The 21124-nt window shown below is 41.8% G+C and overlaps 1 protein-coding gene across 1 annotated transcript in view; it reads right to left on the bottom strand.

Annotated features, from left to right (window-relative positions):
* Positions 1–940: 940 nt before the first annotated feature.
* Positions 941–21124, bottom strand: part of LOC123362590 — a 97853-nt gene continuing 77669 nt past the window's right edge. The window contains exons 4-5 of the mRNA XM_045002980.1: positions 14525–14783; positions 941–1624 (exon numbers count right to left, since the gene is read on the bottom strand). Of these exons, the coding sequence (XP_044858915.1) occupies positions 1494–1624; positions 14525–14783 (390 nt within the window). The 3' untranslated portion in view covers positions 941–1493. The remainder of the gene's footprint in view (positions 1625–14524; positions 14784–21124) is intronic.

The raw sequence follows: 21124 nt of genomic DNA on the forward strand, positions 1-21124 counted from the left end.
TGTTGAGGCTCCAGGATGAATAAAGAGCTATTGTTTATGTGGGTATGTGGCAGGGTTGAGACTCAGTGGTGCAGCGCCTCCTGCTGGTTGTCCAGGGAATTAACTATTTTCCAGCTCAGAGTGCCCTCTGCAGGCCAGCTGATGTCTCGCCTGCCGCTGGCCCCGTGTCCTTCCCAGACCCCGGTGCTCTTTGCCCAGGGGTTCTGCCCCCAGCAGTAGCCCCTCACTCTGGGCGCCGCTCCCAGGAGAACCCCCAACCCCCTATCCCCACCTTGCCTCAGTGGCTACTGCCAGTCATCATCTAGCTCCCGCTCCCTGGGGCAAACTGCAGTCTGTAAACCACTCATCATCGGCAAGGGAGGTTGGACCAGCTGCCTCTGCCTATCTAGGGGCTGCTCCTTTGCAGCTCCAGTACCCTTTTGTAGGCCTTTGGCAAGGGACTTTGCTAGGCTGGAGCTCCCCCAACTTCCTCTGCCCTTCCCCAGCACTGCTCCACCTCAGGTACTTTGCTCAGCTCACAGGCAGCCAGCTAGAGAGATTGAGCTGACCACAGCTACAGCTGCTTCCTTAATCAGCCCAGCTTTCCCAGTTGCTTTTAACCCCTCTTTACTGGGATGGGACAGCTGCCCCACCACAGGGTAGTTTGGACTCTGTCTGGGTTAAGATTCCCGGCTGGGGAATGTACAACTTAAAACAATGCAGAACTTTTATCAAACAGTTACTTCATTATGCCATTTCTTCTTAGATTTGACTTGAGCATTCACCTTTCCACTTGTTGTGGCCAAGTGTTCCATTTTCTATTGAACAATCCATGTTCATAAATGCCATTTTGTGCATAATTAGCTCATGAGGTGCATTTTGCACAGCCTTTCCAGGAGAGCTCCATTTTCATTCACTCACTTATATTACTCATTCACCAGTAAAGTTTATCACAGAGATTTTATTTTTAATCACTCATTTTCTCAGGTGATGATTTCTAGCATGTAATTGGTGTCTACAGTTACAGTCGAGTTTCATGAGCAATATATACAGGCTGCAGGACTGCAGAGCAAAACCCCAACACTCAAAGTGCTAAGAACAAGGCACCCTATCATGCAAAGTTATCCTCAGACACAACAGAGAACACATTGTAAGGGATGACAATAACTAGCTAAAGAAACGCAATGCTTTTGTTCAAATTTACTATCCCAACACCACTTTAAAAATAAATGTAACAATAGGTAGTAAAAAAAAACCCGCTCTCTCTAATGCATAGTCTCCTCATTCATATCCATGCTTGAGGCACTCTATATGCAGAATGATATGGTTAGTTTCGTTGAGACAGTCTCATGGCCCAAAAATCCCTTAGATTGTTTCATAATTGACTTTTTCAAGTTATTCAGCAGAAGTACCAAGTTTCTTAACATGTCATGTGAAAATGCAGTCAGAGGATCCTCATTAGATTATCTGGAGTTACATATCAAAGTCCCATAGACCTCAGAGGTAGGGTGTTTTCAAGAGGATTTTTGTATGGAGTTTTTCAGATCCCGCCGGGCATTGCAAATCTTTGCTGTGAATTTTCTTCGGAATTCAACCTGGCTCAGCTCTTTCCAGCCTTCTGCAGTGCATGTTTGTCTTAAAAAAGCTGTCACAGAAAAGGAGAGAGATGATCTCGGAAGTCAATAAGTAAAAAGAGTGAGAGTGAAAAGAACTTGCAATAATAATTAGTACTATAATGGAACTTTACCCAATTAACATCTGTTTCCTGAGTACTCTAACTTGCCTCAAAATCTGCTGGAAACAAGCATATTACAACATCTGCCACTCAGTACTATAAGCAAGCACTAAAGCAGTTGCACTGGATTCTAAACGATTTGTTGTTTTGGTAAGTAATTTTGGGCAGTCTAGTTGAATATACCCATTGATAGCATTTACCGTGCAGTAAGGCTAACCTTAGTATTATTTTATATGAATGAATAAATGTATGAGGCAGTGAATCTTTTAGAATTTACCTAAATATTTTGGCCATGCTTTGGAGTTTTGATGAAATCATAGGAAACTGTAGCATTCAAATAGGACCACCTGCTAAAATACTAAATAAATAGATAGAGATATCCTATCTCCTAGAACTGGAAGGGACCTTGAAAGGTCATTGTGTCCAGCCCCCTCCCTTCACTAGCAGGACCAAGTACTGATTTTGCCCCAGATCCCTAAGTGGCCCCCTCAAGAACTGAATTTACAATGCTGGGTTTAACAGCCCAATGCTCAAACCACTGAGCTATCCCTCCCCCTAGTGATGAGGATCTAGCAATGATCATTGACTTTTATGTAATCTATCATTTGAGGATCCAAAATTTACTTAGAAGAATATTCACACATGCATAGAGTACACATGGCGATGTAAAGGTTTTATCGGCATGACCAATGTCCACATTACTCATAAGAAGTGAAGCCACAACTGAATTACACAGTTCATCCCAAATGAGTGCTTATAAAACTTCCACACAACACCATCATACAATCTGTGTGCCACATCTATTACCAAAATATTATTTGAAGGATATTTGAGAGAAAGTTAAAAGTTAAGATTATTTCTTGTATCCCTTTGCCGACAAGGCTGGATGCGAACAATTAGAATCACAGGATATGACTACACTGCAATAAAAGACCCAGGGCATGGATGCAGCTGGCCTGAGTCAGCTGACTTGGGGTCACGGGTCTAGAACGGCAGGACAATAAAATTGCAGTGTAGACACTTGGGCTAGAACCTGGGCTCTGAGGCCAGGGTAGGTGTCATGCACTGAGCACCTGAGTAGTCCCATTGACTTCAGTGGAACTACTCACTCAGATTAAGTTACGGTTATGTGTCAGTGTTTGCAGTTCGGGGCCTCACCTATCAGTCTAACTGTGCACGGCTCAAAGGGAACCACGAAAGCTCTTAATGTAGCTCTAAAAAAAAGAGGGGTGGTCAGAACTTTAAAGTCCAATGTTTGGGCCATTTCAAGGCTAGAGGGGAGTGCTGGGTGCCAATGGCAAATGGAGAATTTCTACGGGCCTAAATCTCCTGTTTTCCTCCCTTTATGGTTTGAAATAATGGATTTTAAAAGCAGTCAAGATTTTTTTTTCTGTAGAAAAAAACAGTTACTGAGTCAGGACTGACTCTTGTCCACCATGGGGTTTGGGCAGGTGTAATCTGAGGGGAGGGGTGAAATTCCACATTTGGAGGAAGAGGAAATAGGTCTCCAGCAGGATGCTGTTTGAAGCTGCTCAGAGGGCTGGAATGCTAGAATAAATGCCAAGGAAATGGATTGTTGGGCAGAGGCTAGGTCAGATGGTTGAAATGTGCATGATAATTTATCCCGTGGCTCTGCAGTTTATCCCATGTGCATCACAATGCAGACGCTATATGTATTTACATAATAGCGTCACAGCTCTTTCTCAGCATGTATAAAAGACAGAGTGATGTGAGGAACCCAGAGTGATGTGAGGAACTCCCACTTTGCCTTCTCATACTTACTAAACATTTTAATTTATCTTAACATGAGGAGGTGCATTCTCCCTTACCACCACCCTTTTTCATTGGAGGTCAATACAATATATTAGAGTTGCAGAGCATCTGTATCACTGTGGAACTGAAGGAGGAGCAGATCCTTCAACAGACTGTAAATGTTCCAAAGAAACACATTTTTAATGTCTCAGAGTAAGTCAGTTTATGTGCAGGTATAGTAAAAGCTGGCTCGAGGTACTTTATTTCATATTGCCATCTGCCAGTTTATTTCATGAAAGGGAAGATTGTCCTCGCACCCAATAAATTCATCTTTTTTTATTACAGAAATGTTACATTAAATACTAATAACAGTGTTTCGAGGGATCAGTTAAAGGATATAAGAGGCAATTAAACAACTTCAATTATACCATAATGTTCTGTGTAGATTTGTTTCAACAGATTACCACATTTCTACTGACATTATATTCACGAGGGGATTAGCAATATTTTAAGCATATGTTCCAGGACTATGATCCCAGCATTGGATAATAATAGCAATCTAAGATGTATGCTCCCATGTCTCACAAATATCATAGTTTCAGCCCATTTTACCATATATTATTGAAACAAGGAATGCTTTCCTGTTTTCTTTTTGAGCCACTGGAGCTGGAAGGAGTAAAATTCAGCAAATGTGCTGTAATAGATAAGAACCGAAAACACTGTGCTTTAGGACTTCACCTATGTTCACAGATTTATAGTTTATTAAAGAGCGTGGTCCAAATAACATTAGTGCTGTATCAAACTGACAAACCAGAAAATTGGAAGCAAAGGCTTGCATGCGCTACGATCCCAGTTTGGGGTTGAAGAACTCAAACATCTAGGCTAATTGCCTATTCATCTAGCATTTTCTTTTTCCAAAGATCCCCCTGCCTCCCATCTTGAGCTCCCACCCTTTGACGTGTTGGTGTATAACAGCTCTCCTTGCAGGAGGAAATCTGTGCTAACATCAAAAGGTAACGTTGGATCCTAATGGCCCGATTGTGATCCAGCCTAAATCAGAATTTAATTGCTGGAAATCAGAAATATGTTAATCTAATATATAAATGGCTTCAATGGAGTTATCCGACCATAAAAATGATTTGTCTAACTTGTTTGAAGGTGTTCATGATTACAGCTTCTAGATAAGACTTTCAAAAATGATCATGTAAAGTTAAGCTCTCAAAGCAATATGTAGGCACCTAAATTGGTGGCCTGATTTTCAAAAATGCCAAGTACCTAGCCATTCTATTTGACTTCAGTAGGAGCTTCTGTGCTCTCAGCACTTTTGAAAAAATTTAGGTGCTTATACATAACTGATTTAGGTGCTTATACATAACTTTAAGAGTTTAATATAGGAGTTTTTGCTATCTGTATAGTCTTGCCCTTTAATGTTTCACAATTTTCACCTGGCCATACCTAACCTAATTTGGAAATTAAATTCCATTTGTTTAAAAGACACCTGCACAGATTAATTTTTAATCCGAGTTTTTTGTAATGGTGTTGAGCATGATCTATCCCCATCTATGCTTGCAGTTAACAATGGTTTCTGCTTCATGTGGTTTAACACCCATTGGCAGCAATAGGTAATTTTTCTGGAGTAGACTAGAATGTAAAGATGTAAGACTTTTCCTGAAGTGGAAACGCCATGAATCTAATCTGCCTGCATTTAGCATTTAAGGCTCCAATTCAGCAGAGCTCGTAAACTTGTGCTTAATTTTAAACAGATGCTTAAATCACATTTACCTCAATAGGAGTTAATCATTCGCTTAAGAGCTTTGCTGAATCAGGACCTAATTATCTGTTGTCCAGAGAGAGATTGATGCAGAGGCCACTGAAGACAGTGGAAAAGACTCCCGTTGACTTCAGTGGGTTTTGGACAAAGTCTGGAAATATAAACTCCCTTCCTTTTTGATCTTTTCTTCGTTTCATGTCTTGGTTTTCAACCCATTACTTTTGGAAAGGTTTTTGGCACCTATATTCTCTTTGACCTTCAATATTTCAAAACATCTGTCATGTCCCCTTTTGTTTTTCTCTTTTTCTAATGATTATAATTCCAGTTCTTACCACTCATTTATAAACTCTCATTCACTGTCCTTGCATTAACTCACACTGTAGCATGGCAAGACCCCCTCAACAGGAAAAGTAAGGATTAAGGACCTTGCTTTTTCAGGTTAGTTAAAATATATTGTGAGTATATTTTCCTTTATATAAGTAAACCCAAGCCTACACTATCAATTATTTTTTGAAGAAACCAGAACATTCCATCAGGTAAACATATATTCCAGGCAGCTGTAAACCCGTAGCACTATCCAACAAACTAGAATAGTTCCTTCTCCTGAGCCACTTTGGATTCATGAGTAAATATGTATTTAAATGTTCTTCAAAGGCCCATTTTAAATTTCCTTTCTCCAAAATACCAACTTATTATGGACTTGCAGCTCGCCAACATTTCTTTCTTTAAATGGAAGCTGGGTTCGAGTACATGAAAACATCCCAATCTAACGCAGTAGCTCTATTTATTTTATTTTTTTCGCAACTATAATTTTAAAATGGCTGGACCAAATTTTCCGTACACTTAGGAAAGCAAAAATAAAAGTGTTCCAAGTTGAGACCTTGAATGCCTAACTTTAGACCAGAGGAAAATGCACTAAGTCTGAGTCATAAGAATTCTCAAGGGATGCATTTTAGAAACTTCAACTCAGCCTTAATTACAGCTGCATAAATGTGTCACTACTGTTAATACTTGAGAGAGCACCTTACTGAATCTGTTAGTACTCCGCTGCTGAAAGAGAAAGCTCTGACAAACAAATTGGTTAAAAGGATAAAGTCTTTTTGTATATAGTAAACAATCTGGTCTTTAATTGTTGAGTGGGTAGCACCACATAATCCTGTAGAGCATATTAGTGACTTGATTGTTCAGTGGGGCTATATGTCTCACTGCAGTGCTCTCCAACACTTCTCCCATTCATTTTCACCACAAATAAGTGGGAGAAAGTTTGGAAGACACAAAGCTAGTGATAATGGCACAAACCATGAAGGCCTTCCTCAGTTTTTACACAGTCATCAGACAGAATGCCTACTGCCTTCAGGCTTTCAGTGCAAAAATAGCTATTTTATAGAAATTTCACAAAGTGAAATCTAGGGTGTGTGAAATCACAGAAGACTCGCTTAGGGCCTGATCCAAAGTTCAATGAAATCAATGGAAAGACTCCAGTGATTTCATGGTTTTGGATCAGGCACTTAGATGGGAACACGAATAGACTTCAATGGGAGCTTTGTCTGAATAAGGGCTGACTAAGGCCCTCCAGGATTTGGCCCATATTGTTTGTCAAAAAGTCACTTTCTAAGTCAACAAGTACCAGCTTGCACAGTTAATTAGTGCACTAGCCATTCACCTCTTTTGATCTAAATTCACATTTTATCTTATGCCATGAGGAGTGTAAATCAGTTTGCTGGCCTTCTCCCCAAAATGTCTTCAAAACTGGAATCAGCAGCTTTTGCTCCAGAGATGCCCAACTTAGACAAGAATAGCAGTTGTGCTGCACAGCAGGACTGAGGTGCTTTGGTGGAGCTTTGCAGGACAAAGCTTTGCTTTACCCACCTTAAGCCTGCTTTAGTTAATGCTATTAAGTCCTGACTTTCATAAGTGCTATGTTTACACAAACAGTAATATTGCCATTTTATCATCACTTGGCAGCATTTGCAAACATGGACTTCCACAATGCCACAAATGATCATATCTGTTAACACACACACACATGCACACACATGCACACACACACACACACACACACACACACACACAGAGCACACACAGAGCAAGGAAAAGGTTTTTTATTGAACTTTTGACAACCCAATTATTTTGGAAAATTTTCCAAGCTTAGACCCAAGTTTTGCTTCATAACCAACCTTCTGTTTGCCATTTTTAGCCAGCACAGAGCCAGAAGTGGTTTCATAAAGTTAACTACACTACTGGATTTCTGACATGTGGAGTTGCTGGACAAATGTGTGAGTTATACACTCGAGGCATTAGAGGCTAATAGGATTCTCTCTTTTTTTTTTCCATTGCATGCAACTTCTCCATATCCTGAGGTGCCATAGGCAGCAGGACTGACAGGGACCTGAAGCCGAGCATTGTAACAGACAGCAAAAGAGTTTGATAATGGAGGACATCCCACCGCAGCAGCAGAATTGAATTTGTAGCTCTCAACATCAATTTGTTCATTCTCATTGGTCAAGTTCCACAGCAACTCTGATCTATTACTTGGTGACAGGAGCCCAGTCTGAGGTACCCCAGCAGGCTTGAGAGGCAACTCGGCAGCCTCAAGATCACTACATTGAGATCTTGTCAATTCTCAGGACTTGTCTACAGGGCCCTGCAGTGCCAACCATGGGGATGTGAATTGCAAAGCATACTACGGTGTTGCACTGTAACTGACCCGTGCAGATCCTGCTAGCCAAAGTAACAGGTTTCTAGTTTGCATATATATAGTCTGTGAACGATGTAAACGTGAAATAGATAGCTAGTCCTATTTGAAACAGGACTTTGTTACCGTCAACTAGGTACCTTTTAGTTCACGCTATCAGGGTCTACATGGGCAGTTACAGTGCAACCCCCTGCCCACACTGCAAGGCTGCGTATACAAGCCTTGGCTTCAGATGGAAGTCTCATGTGCCTGGGCCATGAATGGACACTCTTCAGTGGGCAACCCTGGGAGGCTCCATAATCCAGAGAACCCCAGAGAACTGATTTGGCAGCCTTTTCAACCAGCCATGCCACATCTTCTACCTTTCAAAATTTTGGCCCAGTTAATCTTGTCTATTTCATTTCTATAATTATATGATCTATAGTTCACCCAGGCAGACTATACAATGAATTATTAAATATGCATATGCAGTATACATCTTTAATAGCTTGTGGCTTTATATTACACTTTTTTTCAAGATGGGGGACACACTGTTAGTGAGAAACTAAATCCCCTTCCCCTTTGCTCATGCTTTCTGCTTAGTTCAAATGTTAGGATGGAGCAGAACACAACCCTTTTCTAATCAGCCACTGTGTGTACACAGACAGAGTATTATAAATTAAATAAATTTACAATGAAGAGTAACATTTCAACTTTCTACAACCAATGAAAATTCATCAGCCAAATCTTTGGACAGGAAAAGAAAATCGTGAAAGTTCTGAGGGATAAAAAGAAAAAGGGCTTTTCCAATGTCAATCTGCATTTCAATTCAGGCCATATCAAATAATATTTAGTGATCTGTCAGCCCGATTTATGACATGAACAAGGTGCTGCCAGACTACCAGTTCCCAGAACTTGGGAATTTCTGTGCTGCTCTTTCACAGTTCAAAGGGAAGTCACTCAAAAGAACTGTGATGGTGCCTAAAGGGACTTAGTGTGCGGGAAACCAGGAGATAGCTGGCAATAATCTGCTACGAAAAAGAGTAAACGTAGCTTGGCAGGAAATGCCCGGAAAATGTGAAGTAAGGAAAGAGTGAAGCAGAGTGAAAGCCAAGGCTGTGTTTATGGAATGAAGCTTAAATTATGGCAGTATCAAGTCTCTTCCAAACCAAACCAAACACCACAGAGAAGGAAACTGGCTCTAAATAAACTCACTGCTCTGTTAGTGACTTCCTCTCCTGAGTCACTTACTATCCTGGGCAACAGGATCACCTGCTGTATTAAAATTAAAATTCTATATTTTTATTTCAGTTTCTGGTTATATTCCCACTCAGATGTATTGCTGCTTGCTATAAGAAGGAGCTTCAATTAAAAGCTATTTACATATGTAAAGGTGAAATAGGGTCATATAGTTTAAAATGTATTGATTTGATTAATGTCCTAGACATTTTATAAGACTCATTAATAATAAAATCTCAGGAAGTCACACTGAATAATTTGTTTCACCATACTTTTACAAAATCTAAGTATCAGAGGGGTAGCCGTGTTAGTCTGGTTCTGTAGAAGCAGCAAAGAATCCTGTGGCACCTTATAGACTAACAGAAGTTAGTAGAAATCTAAGTAGAAGTGTAATTGACTTTAAATGTACAGTATTATCTATGGCTAAGATTCAGAAAAGAATTTAGCAACTAAATCAATACTTAACTTGAAGCATATGCTTAAGTCTCACTGAAGTCAATGTGCTTAAAGTTAAACATATGCTTACATGGTGCCCTGAACAGGGATGGGCTTCTGCATAGTAAGCAAGCTTGGATATCAGGCATGTAACTAGAAAAGTTGTACAAGAAACTTTTACTTCTGGAAAATGTGTTACACTCAGAGGTGAAAGTAAGCCGGTACCGCCTGGTATGGCGTATTAGCAAGAGCCAGTATGCTGCGCCGGACCAAACCGGCTGGTGATGTAAAGGGCCTGGGGCTCCCCGCAGCAGCTGGAGCCCCGGACTCTTTAAATCACCTCCTGAGCCCCGCTGCCAGAGCCCTGGGGTAGCAGTGGCAGGGCTCAGGCGGTGCTTTAAAGGGCCAGGGGCTCCAGCCCCTGTAGGGAGCCCTGGGCCCTTTAAAGCACCACCTGAGCCCCGCCGCTGGAGCCCTGGGGTAGTGTGGCAGGGCTCCCATGGTGATTTAAAGGGCCCAGAGCTCCACTGTGGTAGTGACGGGAGTCCTGGGCCCTTTAAATCACCCCTGAGTTTCGGGGCTCCCAGCCGCCTCTGCAGCTGGGAGCTCCGGGGGTGATTTAAAGGCCTCAGGGCTCCCAGCTGCAGTCGGAGCCCCAGGGCCTTTAAATCTTGATTTAAAGGGCCCTGGAAAGTTAAAGGCCCTGCCTCTTCTGGTTAAGGCCACACCTCTTCCAGTGGAGGCCACGCCCCCTGCTCAGGACTCCGGAGTACTGGTAAGTCCTTTAAGTTACTTTCCCCCCTGGTTACACTGCAGATATGAGGCATGTGTATATAAATAAGGGTGGACAGGACATTAAGTGGCAGGAATTGTTATGGCCATAACAAAGCAGGAACCCAAATTCATGAATGAAAAATGGAGCAGTTTAGGAAAAGTTAACTATGCAGTTTAGACCTAACCCAAGGTTTGGTCTCAGTTGACTGATTGGTGCTTGCCTGGTAGGTAGTTCAAATTGACACTGACATCAGAGGCAGTGCAGCAGTAATATCAGCACTTTTGTGAACCGCTACAGACCAGTTTCTCCAGTCTACTGGCCACAGCCATGATTTCCCAAGTCCATCAGTCTCAGCCCTGCGTGTGTTATTCCAGCTTTACTTCTGCTCATTTGAATTTACTCACAACCTTCTTACAACATTGTTTGGCAATGATTAATTACAAGAACTTATTCTACACAGGTGTCTGGTTTCTGGGTCCCTCAGCAAACTCAGTGCCAGAGAGCAGATGGTAACATTTAGCTGCCTTCTGCGCCTGCATGGATAAAAATGTCTGAAGCCCCTGAGCTGTGTGCTAACTAGATCAGAGCAGGTCTAGATGACCTTGTGGTTAGCACATTGGTAGCCAACATTTCCCTACACTAGCATTCATGCTGTTGCTCCAGTTTGGAGAGCTGAACTGGCGGTAGCAAACAGTGGAAAATTTTAAGAAATTAAGGCAAGCGTAGACCAGAAAAGAGTGTGCAATGACATTGTAAGCTTCTGGCCTGTTTCCCCTGCCCAGGAAGCATTAAACACCACATTAAGAGTCTGTTTAGGCCCTTTCTTCAGGGGACAGTTTAATATCAAAACACAAAATCAATCAAGGTAATAAAACAATCATCCCCCGACAAAACCAAGCTGCAGGGGCTCAGAGACTTTCCCCATTGCAGACACCCCTGCTCTAGGGCCTGCCACAAAAGACAACCTCTTTCCTGCAGCTTCCCTTCAACTGAGCTCTTTCAACTCTTTATAGCAGTAACCTGGTCCCTTCCAGCTCAGTCCAATAATCCCTTCACCCAGGCTCAAACACCTGTTGTTAAAAGGGTCTCTATCACTAAACAGGCCCTTTAAGGTGCAGATCACCCTGTTACAAACATCAGCACACGAGGAACAGCATCAGAAGCATAGGTATGAATGGACTGGGTTGAGCTAGTTCTTTTGTGCCATGTATGAAACAAATCAGTTCTGTAAATAATTCATAATGATCAAAAGGGTAAATCCTTTCTGCTGCATTTGGAGGTGCATTAATGCCATGTGATCAGATCTCAGCTAGGTGCAGAGATACTGCTGAATGGTTTTGGAACTTTTAAAATACATAGATTAGAGGAGTCACTGTGCCTGTTTTCTAAATATTTATTCCGGTTCCATGAGGTAATCCAAAATGTACAATTTTAATCTACTTGAGGAGGAGGAGCAGAAGAAGGAGGGTGTGGACATAACAAACAATGGTGTTGAAGTTTAAGTATATAAAGAGTGAGCCAGAAAGCTGAGGGAGTGAGAGAACAGACTGGGAAAATAGTAGCTGGGGATGTGAATTAAAGGGAGGATTAAAGAAACAGAGACACAAAGACTAAGGCCTGGTCTACACTACGCGTTTATACCGAATTTAGCAGCGTTAAACCGATTTAACCCTGCACCCGTCCACACAACGAAGCCCTTTATATCGATATAAAGGGCTCTTTAAACTGATTTCTATACTCCTCCCCGACGAGAGGAGTAGCGCTGAAATCGGTATTGCCATGTCGGATTAGGGTTAGTGTGGCCACAATTCGACGGTATTGGCCTCCGGGCGGTATCCCACAGTGCACCATTGTGACCGCTCTGGAAAATGATCTGAACTCGGATGCACTGGCCAGGTAGACAAGAAAAGCCCCGCGAACTTTTGAATTTCATTTCCTGTTTGCCCAGCGTAGAGTGCTGATCAGCACGGGTGGCCATGCAGTCCCAAATCCAAAAAGAGCTCCAGCATGGACCGTATGGGAGATACTGGATCTGATCGCTATATGGGGAGACAAATCTGTTCTATTAGAACTCCGTTACAGAAGACGAAATGCCAAAGCATTTGAAAAAATCTCCAGGCTATGATAGATAGAGGCCACAGCAGGGACTCAACACAGTGCTGTGTGACAAGCATAATGGAAAGCCAAAGAATCAAATGGACGCTCATGGAGGGAGGGAAGGGGGACTGAGGACTTGAGCTATCCCACAGTTCCTGCAGTCTCCGAAAAGCATTTGCATTCTTGGCTAAGCTCCCAATGCCTGAAGGGTCAAAAACATTGTCGCCAGTGGTTCAGGGAATATGTCGTCAATTTACCCCCCCCCCAAGAGAAAAAAATCGTTTCTCGCCTCTTTTCAATGTCACCGTATGTCTACTGGATGCTGCTGGTAGACGGGCTGCTGGAGCGCTAAACAGCAGCATCCTCTCCCGTCCCCTTCCCAGTGGCAGACGGTACGGTACAATATGACTGATAGCCGTCCTCGTCATCATCCTGTGAGTGCTCCTGGCTGGCCTCGGTGAGGTCGGCCGGGGGCGCCTGGGCAAAAATGGGAATGACTCCCAGTCATTCCCTTCTTTAAGCTTTGTGTCCTGGAGATTCAGTCCTGGCAGATGGTGCAATAGGGCTGGTAACCATCCTCATCATAGCAGCTGGAGGCTGAGCTCCTCTCCCCACCCCCCTTTCATGTCTAATGGAGATTCTGGACTATCATAGCAGCGGGAGGCTGTGCTCTTCTCCCCCCCACCTTTTAATGAGTAATGGAGATGTCCTGCCTGGAATATCATAGCAGCTGGAGGCTGCCTCCTCCTCATTTTATCTCACTAAAAAGTCAGTGTTTCTTATTCCTGCATTCTTTATTACTTCATCACACAAATGGGGGGATAACTGCCATGGTAGCCCAGGAGGGGTGTGGGAGGAGGGAAGCAACGGGTGGGGTTGTTGCAGGGGTACCTCCTAGAATGGCATGCAGCTCATCATTTCTGAGGGATATCTGGGGCTCTGACCCAGAGCGGCTGTGCTTTCTGGTTCTCTAGTAGACTTGCGCCATATTCTAGGCAGGACTGACTCTATTTTTAGACAAAACATAAAGAAGAGAATGACCTGGGAAGTCATTCCCATTTTTGTCCATGCGCCCCCAGCCGACCTCAGCGAGGCCAGCCAGGAGCACCCATGACAGCAGCAGACGGTACAATATGATTGGTAACTGTCATTGCCAATTTCCAAAGCAGCAGACGGTGCAATAGGGCTGGTAACCATCTCTGCTACCTTACAAAGGCAAATGAATGCTGCTGTACCGCGCTGCAGTACCGCGTCTGTCAGCAGCATCCAGTACACATACAGTGACAGTGAAAAAAGGCTAAACGGGCTCCATGGTTATCATGCTATGGCGTCTGCCAGGGCAATCCAGAGAAAAAGGGTGCGAAATGATTGTCTGCCGTTGCTTTCACGGAGGAAGGATTGAGTGATGACATTTACCCAGAATCACCTGCGACACTGTTTTTGCTCCATCATGCATTGTGATCTCAACCCAGAATTCCAATGGGTGGGGGAGACTGCGGGAACAATGGGATAGTTATGGGATAGCTACCCACAGTGCAATACTCCGAAAATCGACGCTAGCCTCGGTACATGGACGCACACCACCAAATTAATGTGCTTAGTGTTGCCGCGTGCACTCGACTTTATACAATCTGTTTTAAAAAACCGGTTTCTGTAAAATCGGAATAATCCCATAGTGTAGACATACCCTAAGAGGTACTAGCAATGGGAGATAAAATGAGAGACTGTTCCCTGAAAGAAGTGGAGAAGCTAGTAAAAGTGAGAAAAAGCTGAAAACCATTGCTAGAAATTTCAACTCAACAAGATCTGTGCAGCTCAGGGGAAGTTACATTGTTTATTAACAAATCTGTGCTCTTTTAGACATGCCAGAAGACACAAATTGATCACTTCAGTTAGAAAGTGTGGGCCTGCTTCTCCTTCCATTTGCACCAGCATAAATCAGGGGTAGCTCCAGCCAAGAATGGGAGTTCCTTACCTCCAGTGGCAGGGTATTCAGGCTCCATTGTTTTGGTTAAGACCTGTTTCTACATCAAATTAATCATTTGGTCTTTTAAAAATAATATTTACCTTCACAGGCTGATACTTTTACTCTGTTGAGGGCCTTTTCTTCTTTATCCTTCCCTTTCAGCCCCAGCCCGCGGGCTACTGCTAGCTCCTGAGTGCTGAACACGAGATCTATGAGTCCATTCAACAGGCTAACTTCCTGGTGGGATTTCTGCTCTCGTGCTTTTTTCACCACATTGTATAGTTTGTTGGGGTCCACAAGCACCTGCGAGTACCTTTCTGGGTTATCAGGATCAATGATCAAAGGCTTAAAGTATTTATCCTAGAAGGATAAAAGAGAACAGAACTAGAAATAAAAGTGAATTTGAAATTCTTGCGTGTTTAGGCATTTCAGTAGCTCTTTGCAGTCGGAAATAGATCTTTTAAAAATAAAAACTAAAATGAAAGCTAAAGAAACACAGGTGAGTAAAAGAACAAAGATCATTCAGCTATAAAGAATTGTCAATTGCTACAAAAAATATAGCAAGTCAGATTGTAAGCTATGTAAATTTGTGTAGCTCCATTGGTACAGGATCGAGTTTTAAAATCAATGTGTAATTTCATAAAAAATAGGCAATCCAAAGTTACTTCCAATTGTTACACCTTTGAATGCAACCACCACAACTCTCTAATCATTAGAAATTCAAGACTGACATTATTCAGTGGGAAGAGAGATCTCTTTAAGAGTCCCGTAATGTAAAACAAACAGGGAGGGACAGAGGCCTTCAAAATATAACTATTTTGTAGATCTGTCTGATTTTCTAATCTATTTCTGATTTTTTTTCATTTGAAGTATTTACATCTGACGTCATTCCAGATGTCATAATTTTGTAATCACAGCTAGAAAGGAAATACATAGGATTCTGAAAATCTCCGCAGTTCTACAAATGCCAACTAATAATGCTTGCCTACCTAAATTGTAGATGCACATTGGTCGTTGATTAGATTTAAGAAGTTTTATTCATTAAATCTGTATACTATTCAAAACTATTGCAGATCTAGCTGTTACCCTATATCAGAAAAATCAGAAAGAAATTGACTATGTATTTGCCAATTTGATAGATAAAAAAGAATTTTATTTGGAACAAAACCAGATCCTCTTATCATGCTCTGCTAAAACTCATTTATATTCCCCTCCAATATATTTAATAGGCAGCAATTAAATCTTTGATCTGCCTTTCACTTCACTGGCTTACCTGCCTAATAATGAGACTCTTATTGATTTGTTTTTTGACCTATTCTCATGGTGTCTGTAAGCATGACTTGAAAGCAGATGCAGAACAGGAGTTACATAACTTTTTACTAGTGATTGGGAAAATTTATGAAAATCATTATCTGGTGTAATCGACCGTGGAACATTAATTCTCATTCTCTGTTACATGAATTCTCAACCTGGGTATCACAAACAGGTCCAGGGTGTCACAGCCACCCTCCGTTTCTTTATGGGTAGATAGTGTGTGTGGGGGGGTGAAGGGCATTGAAACTTTCTTCTGTTGTAGCATGGAGTCACAGTGTGGAACAAATAAGAACCATTGATCTACTGATGCTGGTCTTCCCATACCAAAACAAGTAGCTTCAGATATTTTTAGTAGAGACAGTATTTATCATGTGTTAAAGAAGATGAGACCAGTGGCAAAAGGAAGAAGGCTCCTTGAATCAATAACAGCCATTCCTTGACATGCAGCTAGAAATTGGCTGAATACAGATCATGTGATTGAGAAGTATGAATTTGACCAGTAGATTGCCTTCTCCCATTTCAGCTGGCCAGCAGTCTGATCCTCTCTCCTCATACTAAGACCTCTCATTTAATCTAGTTTAACTATTGCAACTATGCAACCACTACGAGAAGGCTGAGGTTGGTGCAGCACAGTGCAGTTTCAGGCTCTGATCCCAAACCCACTAAAGTCAATGGAAAGATTCACATTGGCATTTATGGGTTGTGGATCAGACTCATAACTCCTAATTGTAGGAAATTCAAAATATTGACATTTATCATTAAAAAACCCACTCTTTACTAACTGAAATATAACAAACACCAATGTTTGGGTGCAAGCATAATAAATAATAAATACCGGTATGTTTTCATTTTAAAAATATATAACTGTCCAATTTAGATCTAGCCAGATTCAGTCTGGGTTGAAGGAGTGGTACTTACAGGGTAGATAATGCCCTCCAGTCTCCAGGCCACAGACATGATTTCCAAGCCCATCAGCATCAGCCCTGCACAAATTAGCTCACCTTTTCTTACATTAAAGTAGAAGGAATCTCCTACCTTCTGTTTGCATATGCATTTTCTTATTTCCTTCTTACAGCATTGTTTGGCAATGATTACAAGATCTTATTTTAAATGAGTGTCTGGTTTCTGGTCTCTGTCCTTATTCCTAAGACACTGAGATGGCCTGAGCCCTAGGATATCTAAAAGATTACTAGGGCTCTGGGATGACAACTTCGTTCCTCTGACAAAACTGAACTCTCTGCAATAAGGGTAAAATTTGTCTGTGTAGGAGACAGCGCTTTCTCAAGTGCTGGTCCAAGCCTCTGGAATGAACTCCCACAGGAATAAGGGCCATTGCAAATCTCACCACCTTCTGCTGTAAGGTTTGTTTTTTAAACTCGTACTCTAGCAAACAGCAATTTTTGTGTATGGACATATATTTATTTAAACAATTCCAAAACAAAGCACTCCACTGCATGTTTCTTCCCCTGGGGAGAGGACAAGAGTACAAACATATCAGATATTAGACATGTTGCTTAACATGCTACTGGAAGGTGTTCAGATACTATGTCAATGAGTGTGGCATAAGAACCTATATAGACTAGAACCGACGGATGTGTTAAGGACAGACTCTTGAGGAAAGACCGTGGAAGATGAAGACAGCTATTGGGTTTTGAGGCATTAAGAGAGGATGCCCAAATTATTCTCCTCTCTCTCCTGTATTATGTTACCATGGTCAATAAAGCATTTACTGGTTAATTTGCCTCTGATTATTGTTGTAGTTTCTCTGAGAAATCATCATATGATTATAAATACATGAATTGAACCATATTTGTATGATAATACAGGTTGTTTCTCTAATTTCTGGCTTGAAGTGTTTTCTTCATGACATTCAAGTATTATTGATGAGGAAAACATTTGGCTTTGTAGCTTGAGGTCTGATATATTATTTGAAATTAATAGAGGTCCTGTCTCCTGCAGGAATATCCATGGGGGGAGCAAAAGGGCAGGACATCTATGTAAATTTTACCTCACAGAGACATGTCTGACCCTTTCATTGGGAAGGGAGGGTTGTTGCCCACTTGCACTGGTGCCGGGCCCCCCATTTTCTTCAGATTCCTAAATGGATCTTAACAGAAGGTCAAGGCCACCCCAGTAGAGGGTCCTTGATTCTTCGCTGGCTCTAGGTCAATGATGATCCTTCCAGCAAGATTCCCACAACATAGAGGTGATCCTTAAGAGAGCCACACCATGGAGATGGGCTGCAGAAATATCACAGCACCTGGAACTGTATTATTTCTCTGCCATGAGCTCTTCAAGGATTCTATGCCTCCTTTCCACAGCTTTATGCCGTGCCCCATTTACTCCTCTTTCAGATTATGACCTTCGCCCATGCAGATCCCAGCACTCAAGAAGTGTCCCCTTACTGGTCCATAAGAAGAGGCTGCTGAATCACCCCTCCCCTATTTACGAGAGGTAGGGGTGCTAGAATACAGAGATGTCTTCAGCATGCAACTCGAGAGGGAGCACTGGACCTAATGCTATTATGAAAGCATTAATTTTAAATGGCATGCCATGAACAAGGAAATCACTTAAGTCACTGCAGCAAGTTTCAAATCTTGCACATTTCACCAAAATATGCAGTGTGTGTATACTTGGAAGGATTAGATTTTTATCAATAAATATCAGTAAATGTCAATTTTACCATACATACAGGTGAAAAAAATGTTTCCATCTATAACTGAAATTTATAGAAAGGCAAAGTAAGAAATACACTGCTTGAGAACTTACAGTTTGATTTAAGGACATTTATTTTGTATATTTTGACATGTGATGTTGACAATTTGTGTTTTTAGGGTTATAAAGCTTTAACTTTTTAATCTAAACATCTACTGTCATTAAATAATTCTCTGACCCTCCATAATTTCCTGCAACTGTAAAAATTTAAGATTGATAAAAAGTTAAAAACAAAACAATATTATCCATTGAAATTATATAGAAAAAAAATGAGTTCTGCCAAGCCTACTTATGCAGGGTTGTTTTTATGTTTGTCTCTCATGGAATTATGGGACCAGATTTTGCTCTAAGGGTCAAACCATAGAAGTGCCATCAATACCAATGTATTTACTTCAGACTGATACTGGTATAATTGAGAGCAAAATAATCAAAGCCCCTAATGTTTACTACTTTGGTTGAAGTTATTCACAGGAAAAGCATTTCCTTCACTTCACTTTCTGACTCCTTGTCCTGTTTTCACAGGGTGGGAGGTGCCCACGATCCTTTGCCACTTTTTCTAGTCCACAGCACAGGTTCCTAGGTCTTGAAGTTCCAGTCCTTTTCTCTTCAAAGTTCTCTTGACAAAGTATTTCCATTGTATGCTAGGTCTTCCAAATCCTTTCCTGCTCTTCTCTTCCTCCCATGCTTTGTTTGATGGTCGTTCTTCACCCATTCTTATCACATTTCTAAGCCTGCCTCAAACATGTGTTCTCCAGCCTGAGAGACCTAAATTCATCTTTCCCCTAATTTCTTCCATGCACACTCTGTCTACCCTCTGTCCTCCCATGCGTCTGACGAAGTGGGTATTCACCCACAAAAGCTTATGCTCCAATACGTCTGTTAGTCTATAAGGTGCCACAGGACTCTCTGTTGCTGTCTACCCTCTGCTTGCCTGCTAATCTCCTCAGCATATTATTTTCTACTGCATGTTTCTTTTCTTTTTCCATATCCGTAAGACCCACTGTTTCCAAACCAGGCAGGGTCAAACATACACGACATACACTTTTCCTTTTAGTTTGTTACTTAACTGCTTGTCTCACAGTACTCCTGCCGCATTTCTCACTGAGACCCAGGCACACTGGGTTCTTCTTTTCAGTTCTCCAGATCTCTCTCCCATGGCACTAAGTGTACTTCCCAAGTACACAAATTCTTTCTTTTGCTTCAGCTTCTCTCCTGAAATGTCAATCAACAGCTCTTCTTCCACCTTCCCTACGTCAGATTTCTTTGTGTTTACCTCCAAATCATGATCTTCAAACACAGATGCCTAGTCTGATCCCATATTTACCAATTTCTCTTTGCTATAAACCAAAAGGGCCAGATTGTCAGCAATATATATGAGTTTTCTCTGCCTCCCCACAAGCTTGGTTCTCCTAATTAACTCCATAACTAGGACGATGAGAAATGGACTCAGCACACTGCCTTGTCTCAAACCCACCATTACTGTAAAACTCTCTGAAATTCCATGTATCATTACCACCTTAGCTCTTGACCCTCACTTCAGCTCCTCTATCTTCCCTACTTCTTGCATTCCCCCTCCCATCCATCTCAATACTCCAAACACCAACTCCCGGGGAACCAAGTCATAAGCTCTCTCAAGATCAATAAATGCTACATAGCAGTTATACCCTACATTTATCGTTCTTTCAAACTTTTGCCTCATTGCAAATATTGCATCTGTAGTACACCTAAAGGCATGGAAAAGCATTTCCATCAATTAATTGAAATTAGCATTCTGTTTATAGCATGAGCAAGCTTTTTCTATTTCTCTAGTTCAAGGTGAGCTCTGGGGCCTCCTAATGTGCCTCCTTATGATTTCAATACCAGATAAGTACATGTGAAAAAAGAGAGAGATGAAGAAAAAAGAAAATAAAGGCAGAAAGGTTAAAATAAAGAAGGGATAAATATGAAGAAAAGGAAACAAATATAAAATGAATGAAAAAATGGGAGAGAAGGGACCAAGAAAAACAGGGGAGTTAAGATATAAAGGAAAGGAAGGAAGGAGGGTTAATAAATGAGAGGAAACACTCAGCAATAAATGATAGATAAAACTGATAATATTGAATAAAAAGGCTAACTAACCAATTATGGACCTGATCCAGCAGGTCTTACTTAGGTAAAACTCCCTGTGGACTGGTACACTGATTTCCCTGCCCAAGAAAATAAAACAGTCAGGCAGCCAGTGAGTCAGTTGTGGTTACTTCTTCCCAAGGCCATCTTTATGAGAACTTACAAAGAGTCTAAGCAGAACAAAAACAGCCATTGCACCACAAAGGCAGCAACTACAGTCAAGAGTTTCCACATACAGATCTGTCGGCAGGGCTCCAACTCACACCCAGATATTTCTCCCTCCGCTCCTCCCCCTTGCTGCCTTTATATTTCTCCTGCTCCATCTAAGGGTATGTTTACAGCATTTTTGAGAGAGCCTCCCAGCCCGGATCGACAGACACAAGCTAGCAAGGCTCACGTTAGTGCTCAAAAGTGCTGTAAAGGTAGTTGTTTGAAGTTGTGGCTTCAGAGCCCAAGCACCAGCCCAAGCCAAATCTTCAAAGCAGTGTCTATATAACTATTTTTAGAGCACTAGGGCAAGCCCTGCTAGCCTAGATCTCTCCACTCAGGCTGGGAGGCTTGCTCCA

This window comes from Mauremys mutica, chromosome 2 (genome assembly GCF_020497125.1).
Source record: "Mauremys mutica isolate MM-2020 ecotype Southern chromosome 2, ASM2049712v1, whole genome shotgun sequence".
NCBI lineage: Eukaryota > Metazoa > Chordata > Testudines > Geoemydidae > Mauremys > Mauremys mutica.